This window comes from Emys orbicularis, chromosome 2 (assembly GCF_028017835.1).
Source record: "Emys orbicularis isolate rEmyOrb1 chromosome 2, rEmyOrb1.hap1, whole genome shotgun sequence".
Classification (NCBI taxonomy): domain Eukaryota; kingdom Metazoa; phylum Chordata; order Testudines; family Emydidae; genus Emys; species Emys orbicularis.
In genome coordinates, this window is record NC_088684.1 from 295,550,263 (window position 1) to 295,566,595 (window position 16,333).

The 16,333-nt window shown below is 46.2% G+C and overlaps 1 protein-coding gene across 1 annotated transcript in view; it reads right to left on the bottom strand.

The window, feature by feature from the left end:
* Positions 1 to 410: 410 nt before the first annotated feature.
* Positions 411 to 16,333, bottom strand: part of CCM2 (CCM2 scaffold protein) — a 72,921-nt gene continuing 56,998 nt past the window's right edge. Inside the window, exons 9-10 of the mRNA XM_065398492.1 lie at positions 15,700 to 15,838; positions 411 to 3,502 (exon numbers count right to left, since the gene is read on the bottom strand). Coding sequence (XP_065254564.1) covers positions 3,222 to 3,502; positions 15,700 to 15,838 — 420 coding nt within the window. The 3' untranslated portion in view covers positions 411 to 3,221. The remainder of the gene's footprint in view (positions 3,503 to 15,699; positions 15,839 to 16,333) is intronic.

A 16,333-nucleotide genomic window follows, 5' to 3' on the forward strand; every position in this document is an offset into this window, starting at 1 on the left:
GGAGAGGCACAACAGGAGGGGAACCCCTAGAAAGCAGTAATGCCCAGAGACACGGGGCTGCTAGTGGACAGCAACTTAAATAGGAACTTGCAGGGTGATATGGAGGCAGAAGTTAGTCTGTGTGCAGAATGCCCCTGACCCTGACCAGGGAGATCTTCGTGCCTCTGCCAGCAGGCTCTGGTAAGGCTGCCCGGAAGAGACTGCATTCAGTTCTGGGCACTGCGGGGCCAGAAAGATGGTCAACAAGTAGGACAGAAGTGAGAGAAGAGCAGAGAAACGATTCCGGGGCTGGAGTGACTGGTATACAGGGGGAAAAATAAGAGTAGCTAGCTTGGGGAGATGAATAGCGCTTGGGAAAGGCGGGTGTGATAACAGTCTACGAGTAATGGAGAGATAGAAACATCAAGGAGTAACAGGAAACAAATGGGGGAAGGGGCAGGGGGAAATTAGCTGAATCAGGGAACACTTGCTAATGGTGGGGAGAAGTGTCTTGGGAGTGCTGGAACAATAATGGATATCAGTTGGGATATCACTGAATACTGGACTAGACAAAAATCATCAAAACATACTTGGGGAACATTGGATGGACAAGCTGATTGAGAACGGTTTCCATCTAGTGTCTAGGGCCATGATCTTTTAGAGCCACAGGCTTGTTTTGCAGGAAGAACTGTGTGTGTTTATCACATGATTAGAAAGCAAAAATAACCTCTGTGGTGCTTGACTGTCTTTTTCCATGGTGAGGCTAGACAGTCGGGGAACTTCAGCAGCAAAAAACTCTCACCAATGCATTTGTGGTTTTTGCTCTGCCGAAGGGGTTTTTTAAAAGAGCAAGCAAACATTGGGTATGTAAGGAGTCCCTACCAGATCCCATCCTTGAGCAGCTTCCTCTCTTAGGAGACCACACCAAAGTATCCTCAAATTCTCCATGCACAGTTCTGTTCTTATCAAAAGTCCCCTTCATTCAGCCACTGCTTTTTGTCGATTCCCTGTTAGTCACTTAAGTCTGGTTTCACCGGACAGTACCATTCTCGCTCGGAAAAAAATGAAATTTTGAACCATCCATATTTCAATATGAACCGTGGATGGCTTTTCCTTTGGGTTTTTGGTTTTAAAATAGTCATCCTAGGATCCTCTCTTTTAATTTCACCAACATTGAGGTACAAGGAATGACTAAGAATATTATCTAAAAATAAAAATGAACTATGGGCATTTTCCTTTGTATCAGGCAGTAGATGTTACTGAAGATGTAAAGAATTCCAGTGAAGTTTCGGGCCTACAGCACTGTAGGTAAGGAGAACCGCATGCTGCAACCAGGTGAAGTTAACTGATGTCTTGAAGAGGAGGAGATCCCTCAGCCAGGTCAGTGTATGACTGTGCCACAGGGTCCTGTATTGAGCACAGAAAAACAGACTTTGGATCTCTCTTGTTTCAGTGGAAGTACGCGTGGGAACAGAATGCCAGCTCTGTTTGATGTCCTATTCTTGACAAACTAACATGCCCAGCTACCAGTACGGGATTTTAATTTACTTTCAGTTATATCAAAAAAAGAGTGAAGAAAGAAACCCCTGGAGTCCATGAACAAATAGGGTTTTGCTACTGAAAGGGCTGAAGTATCAACCAAATGTTCCTTTGAAGGTCAGTTATAGCGGCCAGTATAGATATACATGGAATACAGATACAAAAAATAAGTGTATTTATAATTGCCTGTATAATATATACAACCTATACATTAGATATCTATACATCCATTCCATGGCTAATTTCATAGAAAGTTTACTTTATCAGTTTAACTTGTTACCATCTCACCCTTCAAGGGTGACCAAAATCCACTCCCCATGCAAATAGCTACTGATGTTGAACTCAGCCTGACTGAGAATTTCCTGGTTATTGTAACCTTAAAGGGGAAATTCTAAGCAATAGAACAAATTTACTGTCACTTCCTGTCTGAATTCACCGCCATCTGTTGGAGTCAATCCTGCTAGATGCTCAGAGCCCTGAACTCCTTAACAGCGTCAGGCCTGCAGGAGGTGCCCAAGCACCTTGCAGGGACAGATGCTATGGGTGCTGGGGAGGTATATATGCACCATGGCGCCCTCTGGGGAGCAGCAGGAAACCGGTCCCGTCTACTTGTGCTGGACTGGGATTGAGATCGGGTTTTACTGAATGAACAGTTGTGCTTGTGAAGGTTAAGGGGCTAGCAGCACTGGAAACGTGAATCCATGTAGCCCCAGGCCAGAGAGCGCACAGAGCCACAACAGGAGCGCTCACCACACACACACACACACTCACGCACGCACGCTAGCCCAACCAATGACTTTGCTAGAGGTAAAAATGCGGTTCCATCTCCTATTTCCCTCAGGTCCTAGGCTTTTCCTGAGCAAAGACTGCCAGCCATGCTGAATGGCAGGACTGGTTTTCGACCTAGACTGTCCACTAGGACAGCGCTAAATGCGCCAACACTCATGCCCCACTCTGCACTATGGGCTGAATTTGAACCAGAGTGCTAGAGGCGAAAGGCCAAGGTTACCCACGCCAAGCAACTCCCCTCCTGCAAGGGGACAGCCCAGAGGTCACATTTGCAGAGTTCCCTCTGTGACCAATGAAGAGCAGCCCACGTTGGCCTTCGCTACAAAACAATCATGTCAGTATTGCAGCAGACAGCCTTCAGGTTCGGATTAGAAATGTTTCGACAACACCAACAATAGGTTTAAATTATTCACATTGTGGTAAACTTCATTTAAAAAAAAAAAAAGTCTGAGTTACAATAGGAATATCATGTGCAAAACTGTAAACCCGCCATCGGGTCCCAGCGAGCTGTTACTGCTCAATGCAAGTTTCTTGCCCCAGCTTCGTTGCATCACTCCAGAGCGACGACAGCAAAGAAAACACAAAACCAAAGAGAGTTGTAAGAAGTCAGAGGAAGGGACTCCGGTTCCATCACTCAACCCGGGTTACTCTCACACAGCACGCTCACCTGCACGAAGACACACACATGCCTTCACAGTAAGAGGGCACCAGCCACCATCACAAAATGGGCACCAGTGAAGCCATTGACAAGGGGGGAAAATAATCACATCCCAACTCATCCTTGGAGCCTCTTTCAGACTGGAAGGTCAGGAAGACAGCAGCAAACGTTGCTGCAATCGCTACATGGGGGTGAAAGAACAATAAAGCCCCTTTGAAAGGAGCTGTCTTCTCATCCTCCCTCCCGCAGCTGTGTCTCATGATGAATCCTGGTCCATGCTGCATCCAAGAGCTTCAATGTCGTTGCTTATGTCAGAGATCATTCGGTCCCACTCGTCTCCCTCGGAAGGGGCAGACTGGTCATCCGAGCTCCCCGCAGCTCCATTCCCATTGGTCGTTGAATTGGAGGTAGTGCTCAGAGTCCGTCTGTACCTCCCGAAACTGTCTGTGATAATTCCCCGGCCATCCTTCACCCCGATGGTTTCTAGGAAGTTCTCAAAGTGTTGGCTGTCCTTTTCAGGAATGAACGGTCTAAGGCCTTCCCCAGGAAATAAACAAGGAGGAAAAATTAGTCATTTGATACATTTAGCATGACAACGTTACACTGATCAAGACTATATTCGTGATGTGCTTATCAGGGAGAGCTTTGCCCAAGTAAAGGCTTCAGGATTTGGTTGTAGGACACCAAGAAAGTCAAGATGCAGCAACTGAACTCATCCTGTCTCCTCTCCCCCAATATCTGAGGCTCAAATAGCCGAGTTTTCTGTTTTAACTAAAACTCAAGTCACCCAAGCTGATAGTGACTGTGTGTGACGGTGTCACGTCACCTCCTGCACTACGGCAGCTTCCCCATCTCTAAAACGGGGTCGCTTTCTTACTTCACAAACGGGTGGTGACACTCAATTAGCTCATGTTAGTAAAGCTCAAGGAGATCCTCAGACGCAAGGGACCAGAGGAGCGTAGAGCACTACTGAGTTTAATATAAAAAAAAAAAAAAAAAAAAAAAAGTCAAGAGCAACTGCTCTGTATCTATGAGACGATGTACCCCCAAGCTCACGCTCTTCAGTTCTGCACTGTCTGCAGGAGAAGGCTCCCCTTTCAGTGCTGCCACCTCCTGCGGGTTCAGAGGGAGGTACTCCAGCGCCAATTATTTCCACCTTTGTCCCCATGCAGCAATTAACCATCTCTCCCAGCCTGACCAGCAGGATTTGGAGTATCCCGTCCAAGAGAGAGCAGCTCTGACCCCTGGCCAGCTGAAGAACGCTTAACAGCATACCCTGGTTATTGTTTAGACTGTATCGTGTCAGCCCCAAAGAGCTTACAATCTAGTTTGAAACCAGACACAACAAGCAAATGCAAGAAACAGGAGGCAGGGAGAGGGAGGAGAATACTAATGAGATTCGACAGACAAGGTGAGTAAGGTAGTATCTTTTACTGGACCAACGTCTGTTGGTGAAAGACAGAAGTTGGTCCGATAAAAGATATTACCTCACCAACCATGTCTGTCTAATATCCTGGGACCAACATTGTAAACTAATGAGATCATGCAGTTACATGCTGTAGGCTCATTAGGGGACAAACTTAATTGTTTTGAAGCAAAAATCAATTGTCTGAGACTGCCATTCAGAGCTGATTTCTTGGTGGGTCTTCCAACCATGGCAATATATTCCTTCTGTATAAAAGGAGGTCCCACCCTTTGACAGGGTTCGGTATCGAGTCCAACTAGGACTCCATCCTAAGAGCCCTTCTATAATCACAGCTAGAGGACCTGAGACAAACAGGAACCAAAAGGCTGTTTAAAAGAGGATACAGAAAGCCAAGATCCCCCAAATCACTAATCAAACAGCCCAATTCAGCACTGACTCCGAGGCAGTCCCAGTGGCTCCAGTGGAGTTGCCATGGGGTAGAAGTCAGCACTGAACCAGGTCCATGCATTTTAAGACTATTTCCAAAGCAGTTTCCCCAGCCAGGACCAGAGTTCGGGGTTGTTTATTTCATAGACAAGAGTTAACAGCATCATCAACAGCCTGATCAGTGTGGGGGAATGCTCTGCTGTAGGCACTGGTGGAAGCAAATCTTGCAAGGAGGAACATATTGCTGAACTCTTGAGTCCTGGCAAGAAAAACCCCATTTTGTTCACCTGTGAGGCACGATCCTGCAGTAAACCTCCCAAGGAGCACGCTCGGGGCCTTAAGGCATCTCCGGAATTTGCAAGACTACTTGTGGATCCTGTGGAATGATTACAGGCCTCTCTGAGTTTTGTCTCCCTGTTGGAGGGGAATCTGGCAGGTTACATAGAAAACAGTGGGGGGGGGGTGAGGGGGGGGGAGTAGACAGACCTACTCATCACATACAGCCTCCCCACCCCCTCCAAAAAACTGCAATTTACAGTTAAAAGCAAACAGCTCTGGCAGCCTCAGTACCTGTTGGTGCTTCTGAAGACTATTCACAGGAAAGAGATTTCACATTTTAGATGATTGCTGTGATTATCGTTAGGAGCAGAGAGGTTATTTTACCTCTGTATTTGGCACTGGTGCGACTGCAGCTGGAACAGTGTCCAGATCTGGTGTGCACAATTCAAGAAGGAGGTTGATAAATTGGAGAGGGGTCAGAGAAGAGAGACGAGATTGATTAAAGGATTGGAAAACCTGCCTTATATAGTGTTAGACTCAAAGAGCTCCATCTATTTAGCTTCGCAAGGAGAAGGTTGGGGGTGACTTGAGCACAATCTGTAAGTATCTACATGGGGAACAAATATTTAATAATGGGCTCTTCAATAAATTAAATTAATGGAGATATCCTATCTCCTAGAACGGGAAAGGACCTTGAAAGGTCATCGAGTCCAGCCCCCTGCCTTCACTAGCAGGACCAAGTACTGATTTTGCCCCAGATCCCTAAGTGGCCCCCTCAAGGATTGAACTCACAACCCTGGGTTTAGCAGGCCAATGCTCAAACCACTGAACTGTCCCTCCCCCCTCAATTAGCAGAGAAAGTTATAACAGTCCAATGGCTGGAAGTTGAAGCTAGACAAATTCACACCGGAGAGTAATTAACCATTGGAACATTTTACCAGAGGTCGTGGTAGATTCGCCATCACTGATCAGACTGGATGTATTTCTAAAAGCTCTGCTCTAGGAATGTCGTGGGGAAGTTCTCTGGCCAGTGTTCTACAGAACGTCAGACTAGATGAGGACAGTGATCTCGTCCGGCCTTGGAATCTAGGAATTATCCTGCATTGATCCTTTTGGTAGAATCTGACTGTCAAGGCGAGGATCAAGAATCATACCCAAACGTCTCATGAAGAGTTAAGAACGGCCATACTGGGTCAGACCAATGGGCCATCTAGTCCAGTATCCGGTCTTCTGACAGTGGCCAGTAGCAGAAGCTTCAGAGGGGATTAACAGAACAGGGCAATTATCGAGTGATCCATCCCGTCATCCAGTCCCAACATCTGGCAGCCAGATTTACAGAGCATGGCGTTGCATCCCTGGCCATGCTAATGGCCACTGATGGACCTATCCGCCATGAACTTATCTAAATCTTTTCTCAACCGAGTTATACACAACATTCCCTGGCAACGAGTGCCACAGGTTGACTGTGTGTTGTGTGAAGTACTTCCTTTTGTTTATTTTAAACCTGCTGCCTATTAATTTCATTGGGTAATCCTGGTTCTTGTATTACTGGAAGGGATAAATAACACTTCCCTATACACTTTTTCCACGCTACTCGTGATTTTATACACCTCTATCATATCCCCCCTTAACTGTCTCTTTTCTAAGCTGAACAGTCCCAGTCTTATTAATCTCTCCTGATATGGAAACTGTTCCATACCCCTAATCATTTTTGTTGACCTTATTTGCACTTTGTCCAATTCTAATATATCTCATTTCTCTCCATCATAGCAGCAGGTACGTGGCACGACATGCACGACTTCACCTAAAATATCTCCTCCTTAACACTTTGGTAGGCTTAGGGTTTAACTACCTTATTTCATAGAATAGAATATTAGGGTTGGAAGAGACCTCAGGAGGTCATCTAGTTCAATCCCCTGCTTAAAGCAGGACCAACCCCCAACTAAATCATCCCAGCCAGGGCTTTGTCAAGCCGGGCCTTAAAACCCTCTAAGGATGGAGATTCCACCACCTCCCTAGGTAACCCATTCCAGTGCTTCACCACCCTCCTAGTGAAATAGTGTTTCCTAATACCCAACCTAGACCTCCCCCACTGCAACTTGAGACCATTGCTCCTTGTTCTGTCATCCGCCACCACTGAGAACAGCCAAGCTCCATCCTCCCATCCTTCCAATCTATTAATGTAATCAATTATTATTCAACTATCTTTATTAAATATCTAATTTATGGAGCTAATTATATCCAAACTGTAGGAAGCTTCTTGTTCTCCTTCTTCACTTTGGCAGAGCAACAACACGCAGTAGAGCTGTCTGATTTCCGGAGGGTTTTTGCATCAGCCTTGGCATGCACTGCCATGGAATACATGCCCTTCTCCTAAACTACACCTCTACCCCGATAGAACGCAACCCGATATAACACGAATTCGGATATAACGCGGTAAAGCAGCGCTCCGGGGAGGCGGCGGGGCTGCGTGCTCTGGCGGATCAAAGCAAGTTCGATATAACGCGGTTTCACCTATAATGCAGTAAGATTTTTTGGCTCCCGAGGACAGCGTTATATCGGGGTAGAGGTGTATTAATGTTTTCCTTGTAGTTCTCAATGAGGCAGTATTGCACAGAGGAAATAACATGGGCTCCCTCTGGTGGCCAACATAACACATTTGCCGTCCCCTGGATGTGGAAGGAACACCAGTCACGTTTGCTAACAATAATTCATTAAAAAGAGTGGAGATAAAGCCCAAAAGCCCAAAGGATTGCTCAGCACTGAGACACCTTGTGCAGCTTTACAGAGCTTAATACGTTAACAGCATCAACATGCAGATTAAAGCACATCGAGGAAAAGGTTCCGAGCTGCTTCTAGGAACATCTGTCACCGTTCACTTCCCCATTCCATGAGCGGGGCTGTTGTCTTGCAGTGGGGCTACAATACGGCATTATGCTTCCCACCAGGAGCCTAAGCATCGCTGCCTGTAAGACTGAGGCCACAGATGTCATTTTAAAGCAATGGAAATCAAGACTTGCAGAGGTGCTATGCTATACGTTAGGAACATGGGTTGTTTTTCTTTCAATAGCTCATTTAATCCAGGTAAAATTAAACCCATTCTAAAACCAGAACTTTCCTTACAATTCCCACTGTTCAGTGGGAGCAGAGTCCAATGGTGCATTGTTCAAATGGCAGGGTGGCAGCTTCCTGTCTGATTGTTAATTATTCTTTAAAACGCTTCTTTGTAAGTGTTAGTATATAGGCTTATTTGCCAGCTTGAGATAGAATTTGGGGTTTGATGTTTTGATACTCTTATATCTTATACTAATAAGTGTGAAGAACAATGAACAAAGACTGTGTGTTGCATTTCCCACAACCAGATGGGGCTTTTAGTACAATGGGAAAAGATAAGGGATACAGCTGAAGTGTTACTGGGCATGGTGGGAATGTAATACAAGCACACACTTGAAGACTGCCTCAACTCCTTATCTTTCTATCTGTGTGATGAGAACCAGAGGAGAGGGTGAAGGGAAACCCTCTAACAGTAATTAGATGTAGGGATTAGAACCTTCTAACTGCTAAAGGGTTCATTTAAACTAAGTCTGTTTAACCTGGCAGATAAATGTCCTGCCTCCTAGCTCTGAGCAAAAGGGCACAGCTCTGATCCTTTTCAAGTCAATGGGAACAGCAGCAGGCCTGTGGAGTTCCAATCCTACTGGTGTCATACCTTGTTGCAAGGCTGTCTCTCTCTCCCTAACCCTGCTGTCATACCATAGGAAGGATGATCCAGTGGACTGGGCAATAGCCTAGGGCTTTGGTGACCTAGGTTCCATTCCCTGCTCTGACACAGACTTCTTAAGAGACCATGGGCAAGGCACTTAGGCCCAGATCCTCAAAAGGTATTTAGGTGCCTAACTCCCATTGATTTCAACATGAGTCAGGGGCCTAAATACCAGTGAGGATCTGGCCTTTAGCGTCTCTGTTCTCAGTTCCCCGTCTGAACAACAGGGGGTAGTAGCACTGCCCTGCCTCATGGGGGATGTGAGGGTAAGTATGTTAAACATTGTAAGGCCCAGATACTATGGTCATGTGGGCCATACAAAAACCTCAGGTAGATCAATCACTACATTTTCAGCACAGGGCTCAGACCTGAAGCCCATACTCATTTTAGTCCCGCTGATATTAAATTAACCCACAAGGGGATATTATACCCTCTTCAGCAGCTGGCCTGTTTCGAACCAACCCACAGACCACTTCTGGCAATACGTCCCCAGACTGTCTGGAACGCCTCAGGAATCTTTACTGCCTTTATCTATAGGGGCGTTCATGCTACATTCAAGGAATTGAGTGAAATATATAGTGGTCTGCCAGTCCCCACCCACTCCCATTTTCATTGGTGCTGGGTATTCATAACATATCTAGTAATTTGTAATCATGTTGATAGAGTAATTCTTGCCATTTTTCTGGCGCAAAGAAAAGACAGACCTCCAATGGAATATTTCCCACGGGGGATTGGACTGGTAATGAGCTAGAGAGCATTTCACCAATTTGACTCTGACCTAGATCAGTAGTAGCTTAAGTCATTACCATCCAGGGCTGTTCAGTGGGCTGCATGAGGGGTATCAGTCCAGAAAATGGGCATCCACATCACAACCACCACCACCCGCCTACCTTCGTCCTCTTGCTGGGCACGTTTCAGAGAAGCCAAAGGTTAAAATGGCTTTTGGAAACTGAACTGCCCCGTCTCTAGAGATCAGAATTGAGGCACTTTGGTAGGCAGCATGAGTGAAGCTGCCACTTCCTGCTGTACCAGTTCTGTGGTTTGATCTACCCGACACTTTTTATGACCTCTAAATTCATTCATAAAACATACATCTCACCTACACGAAAAAACAACTAAAGAGCTCAGGCACACAACGATGGGGTATCTAGTAAAGGCTATGGTGAAGGGATAGTCTTCAACGATCAAAGTATGCAGCTGGTGGTAGCTGCTTGTCTCGCGATCACATTTTTATGTGGCCAAACTGTTCTTTCCAACTCCTTGTTTGCACTACAAAATGTTTTATAACATTCAGGCCACAGGAGTACTCAGATAGCAACAGCAAGCAGGATCTGGCCTACAATGATGCTGTCCAAACAATATCACTCCCAATGTTGTAGAGGACAAGGACTTTCTCCAGTCAATAGGTTTGCTAACATCCAAGTTAAATGCAAATGAGTTGCAAACATTGATTAAACAGAGGCAAGAGGTGCTGGGGATTAGGAGTCAAACCCCATTATTTTTTCTAATGGTCTTCACTTCTGGGCACTTTAAGGACAAAGGTAACAGGAGCCACTTGAAATGAGGTTGGAACCCAGCAAAAGAGAACAAATGTCACCCCTCTTTCTCGGGTGTACTAGGCATTGCATTCCTGTACATTTATCCTCCAAATCTGACCCATTTTAATGTATTTGTTTTTATTTATAATGCCCATAAGCCCAGATCCTCAAAAGGTCCTTGGGCTTTAAACTTCCCTGGAGCCTAGGATAAGTGTCTTTGCATAGGGTTAAAAACAGTGTCACATAATACACTGAACCAACAGCTGCTCCTCATCTCAGACCCAGAAAATAGCTACTCAGAGGTGGACTAGAGACCCAAACACCAGTCCTTTTATGCCCTTCCAAACCCAAAAGCTGGGCAAAGAGATGGGCCTTGCAGAATCTACAAATTAAGGCTATGTCAGATGTTGGGGGAAGAGAAAGTTACTTACCTTATAGTAACTGGAGGTTCTTCAAAATGTGTGGTTCCTATCTGTATTCCACTGAGTACGCATGTGCCCAGAGCTGGAGGATTTTGAAAGCAGCATCCATTGGTTCACATATGTGCCCTGGCTCACCTCACACCTCTGACCAGGGAGATAAAGGGCACGGTGGACCGACTGTCTCCCCAGTTTCTTCTTTACCGTGAATCAGAGAAGATCCAAAACAGGGGGGAAGCAGGGTGGGTAGTGGAATACACACAGGGACCACATATCTCGAAGAACTTCCAGTTACAATAAGGTAAACTAAGGTCAATTGCAAGTTTAAACTAGTTTAAATGGTGGATTCTGTCAGTCACTTGAAGTCTTTAAACCATGATCTGAGGACGTCAGTAACTCAGCCAGAGGTTAGGGGTCTATTACAGGTGTGGGTGGGGTTCTGTGGACTGCAATGTGCAGCTCCCTCCGCCTCTCCTCATAAGTCATGTGCTCCAACTCCCTAATCAGTTTTGTTGCCCTCCGCTGGACTCTTTCCAATTTTTCCACATCCTTCTTGTAGTCGGGGGTGTGTGTGGGGGGGGGCAAAACTGGACACAGTACTCCAGATGAGGCCTCACCAATGCCAAATAGAGGGGAGTGATCATGTCCCTCAATTTGCCGGCAATGCTTCTACTTATGCAGCCCAAAATGCTGTTAGCCTTCTTGGCAACAAGGGCACACTGTTGATTCATATCCAGCTTCTCATCCACTGTAACCCCTAGGTCCTTTTCTGCAGAACTGCTGCCTAGCCATTCGGTCCCTAGTCTGTAACAGTGCATGGGATTCTTCCATCCTAAGTGCAGGACTCTGCACTTGTCCTTGTTGAACCTCATCAGGTTTCTTTTGGCCCATTCCTCTAATTTGTCTAGGTCCCTCTGTATCCTATCCCTACCCTCCAGCGTATCTACCACTCCTCCCAGTTTAGTGTCATCTGCAAACTTGCTGAGAGTGCAGTCCACGCCATCCTCCAGATCATTAATGAAGATATTGAACAAAACTGGTCCCAGGAACGACCCTCGGGGCACTCCGCTTGATACCAGCTGCCAACTAGACATGGAGCCATTGATCACTACCCGTTGAGCCCGATGATCTAGCCAGTTTTCTATCCACCTTATAGTCCATTCATCCAGCCCATACTACTTTAACTTGCTGGCAAGAATACTGTGGGAGACTGTATCAAAAGCTTTGCTAAAGTCAAGGAACAACATGTCCACTGCTTTCCCCTCATCCACAGAGGGAGTTATCTCCTCATGGAAGGCAATTAGGTTAGTCAGGCATGACTTGCCCTTGGTGAATCTATGCTGACTGTTCCTGATCACTTTCCTCTCCTCCAAGTGCTTCAGAATTGATTCCTTGAGGACTTGCTCCATGATTTTTCTAGGGACTGAGGTGAGGCTGACTGGCCTGTAGTTCCCCGGATCCTCCTCCTTCCCTTTTTAAATATGGGAACTACATTAGCTTTTTTCCAGTCATCCGGGACCTCCCCCGATCACCATGAGTTCTGAAAGATAACGGCCAATGGCTCTGCAGTCACATCCGCCAACTCCTTTAGCACCCTCGGATACAGCGCATCCGGCCCCATGGACTTGTGCTCGTCCAGCTTTTCTAAATAGTCTCGAACCACTTCTTTCTCCACAGAGGGCTGGTCACCTTCTCCCCATACTGTGCTGCCAGTCTGGAACCAACCGACACTGCTTTCAAAATTTTCCAGCCTCGGGTGCATGGAGCAAATGTGTACTCACCATGGAGTACGTGTAGGGACCAGCACTTGAAAAAGGGAGCGTTCAGCTAGAGTTTAGAGCCAGAAGGGACTGCTGGATCATCTAGCCTGACCTCCCGTATTGACTGCCCCTCACACAACTCTCTGCCGGCAGCTCATCTACCGAGCTCGTCTACCGAGGGGCTCCCACTTCTGCACCTCCACTGACTGCAGCTGGGACAGTCTCCGTCTCAGACAGACATGACCCAAACTGCTCAGGGCTTTATGGGTCAAAACTCTTTCCCCATCTGTGACGTTATTGACATGAACTGGGACCATATAGATCATGGTTGCAACCAAGGTCCTGTAGTGGCACCAAATCTTTTATAAAAGGGGGTCAAATAAGGTGTCTAAGACAAGGTTATGATTTGCTGGTTATGATTATGCTATCTGTATGTGTGTATCATTTTTGTAGTTGAAGTTATGAATATTGGCTCTATACTGTCTGTATTTCAAACGTATGCTATGCTTCTGGGTGACATCCCAGACAAGTTGGTGTCAGCACTGCCTAGCCTGCTTGATGGCCCATTAAGGACCATCAGCTATACAATGGACCCATTGAGAGAAGGCAGATACGCCTTGTAACTCAGCAAGGAATGCAGGGACATGCCTATGGACAGGACTCTGAGGTTTTTCCATGCCACGTGATGGGACAAAGAAAGCAGAGACCACATGGCAAGAGACTATAAAAAGCTGCTGCAGCTCCTCCATCTTGTCTTCAATCCTGCTTCTTACCTCTGGAGGGACTTTGCTACAAATGGAAGCTCTACAGAAAGGACTGAGGACCCATCCCAGCTGTGGATATAATCCAGAGACTTGATTGAACCTGCAGTTTATTCTATCACTGCTACAAGACTGAACCAAGAACTTTGCCATTACTGGATGTAATTGATTCCATTTAACCGATTCTAGCTCATCTTTTTCCTTTTATGAATAAACCTTTAGATTTTAGATTCTAAAGGATTGGCAACAGCGTGATTTGTGGGTAAGATCTGATTTGTATATTGACCTGGGTCTGGGGCTTGGTCCTTTGGGATCGAGAGAACCTTTTTTCTTTTACTGCGGTATTGGTTTTCATAACCATTCATCCCCATAACGAGTGGCACTGGTGGTGATACTGGGAAACTGGAGTGTCTAAGGGAATTGCTTGTCGGACTTGTGGTTAGCCAGTGGGGTAAAACCAAAGTCCTCTCTGTCTGGCTGGTTTGGTTTGCCTTAGAGGTGGAAAAACCCCAGCCTTGGGCTGTAACTGCCCTGCTTTAAGCCATTTGTCCTAAATTGGCCCCCTCAGTTGGGTCCCACCAGAACCAGCATCGTTACACCATCAACCTCCACCTGTAACTCAGCAGGCAGCCAGTGTGGATCCCAGGGCGCTGGTGTCTTGGGCTCTCCAAAGATACATGGCTGGGTAAGCTGCTGCTGAACTCTGCGCCAGCTTCAGTTTCCAGATGGATTTAAAGGCACAGACCCACATAGAGGCAGGGCAAAGTCCTTGGATTCTAAATATCTACTTTAACAAAATACCTCCTTCACACTACCAAGACATTTTTAGATGCTATTTGTGTTGGACCAACGGGAGGGAGGTTATGCTCTTTCACTTCCTCTGTCTGTTCATTAGCAGAACCAATGTTATTCCTAGAGCTACGCAGACATTAATGAAAACGACGCACACTAAGGTGACAAGGGCATGACGTGGCCCAGACGGTCTCAAAGGGCTCTGTCAGGTTAACAAGGCATTTTTAAAAACAAGGAGACAGATCTTCAGCTGATGTCACTGGAGCCTTACTCCACCGATTTTAATGACGCTAAGGCGGGGATTCTCAAACTGGGGGTTGGGACCCCTCAGGGGGTTGTGAGGTTATTACATGGGGGGTCGCGAGCTGTCAGCCTCCACCTCAAACCCCACTTTGCCTCCAGCATTTATAATGGTGTTAAATATATATTAAAAAAAAAGTTTTTCATTTATGGTGGGGGGGTGCACTCAGAGGCTTGCTGTGTGAAAGGGGTCACCAGTGCAAAAGTTTGAGAACCACTGTGCTAAGGCAATCTTCAGCAGCTGAGGAAGGACTCTAAATGTCTGATTATTAACACTCTCTTGGACTATTAACATTGAAAAAAATTTGACAATGCGGTTTGCTATTCGTTATTTATTTTTGCATTTCTTTTAGCGTGGCTAATGAATTACTTTCCAGTGAAGGATGGTGCAGCGTTTCGGTTGAAGACAATGCAAGGGGAGGTCTGAACGTAAACCACCTTTCCAATGGAATTTTAAAAACATTTCACAGAAACATTGCTCTGGATCCATTCCCAAGGCATCGTTTTAATAGGGACAGGCTGATCTGCATGTGGCCCTACTGCCCTCGACAGAATCGCATCAGACCTGTTCAAATGTGTGTCATAGGCCCTGTACTACTACCAGCAAAACATCTCACCCATAGTTCACATGGTAGAGACCTGTACTTTGGAGCAGGAGGAACTAAGCTTGATCACCACTTTTTCAGAGAACTGCTGGGGGGCCAGCGTGTGCAGCATAGGATCATCGCCAGCTGCCTACAGACTTCTCCCATTGCACTTCTGATCAATGGGGAAAGCAAGAGAAAGACAAGTACACATTGGACTTTGAAGACTACTGAGGTCAGTGAACATTACTAAACCAAAGTGAGCAAGAACCACAAAGCATTTGCAGCTTTACTGTATAGTTTGGCATATCAAACCCGAGTCTTGGGAGAAGGAAGGTTGTATCTTCCAGAATCCGCCCCCCTAGGATCCTGCATCAGATCAAACTATACTTCTCAGAAGGTCTGAGCACGATTCCCTTGGGCTTGACAGCAACACCAGAAGCAACTTGCCCCAAGAGACTCAGGATGAGAGAGTCTGATCCCCCACATGCATCCGAAGAAGTGGGCTGTAGCCCACGAAAGATTATGCTCAAATAAATTTGTTAGTCTCTAAGGTGCCACAAGGACGCCTGTTCTTTTTGCGGATACAGACTAACATGGCTGCTACTCTGATCCCCCACAGGCCAGCTTTCCTCTCCCTCCCAGGTCTGTTATCTTGATGTTAGTCCAGCTTAGCTGAAACTTACCTAGTAACAGGAATTTCCTACTGTCCCCATAGAGCTGTCTCAGGTTGATGCAGAATTCATGTATTGAAGCCCCATTGCGATATTCGTGCAGGAGCATTGCAAACTGCTGGATCTCTTGGGAAGAGAGTTTGGTTCTTAGCTAAGGAGAAGAAGCACAAGGCACGATTTGACCTTATTTCTAATAGTGGAGAAGCCATGGCTAGTGAGGAACAACATTCAATGGGCTCTGTTAAAAACAGCAAGTAAGGGTCACTTAGTGGTGGACAAAGCAGGGACTGACACTCCCCTAACATAAACTGACTGTTTAATCACATTAACGACTCAGCCCATGTCGTTGTTGGCGAAGGGAGACAACATTGTAAGAAATCCACCCTCTAGTGGCACGGGTTAACCTAGAAATGCTGCTCCATCTTAGGGAGCTCAAGCTAATGAGTGTCTAGGCTGACTATAAGTGGGTGTTTAAGAAACAGGAGCTGAGGCCCAAGTAGCAGGGTGGGGTCTTGAGACTTTGCCCATCTGTCTTTGCAAAGCCACCAATATCCCTCTGACGTCACCAAAACCCAGCAGAAACAGCCCTCGTGCACCCACCTTCCCAAACAAACACCAAAGTCCTCTGGCTGACAGCAGAGTTCTC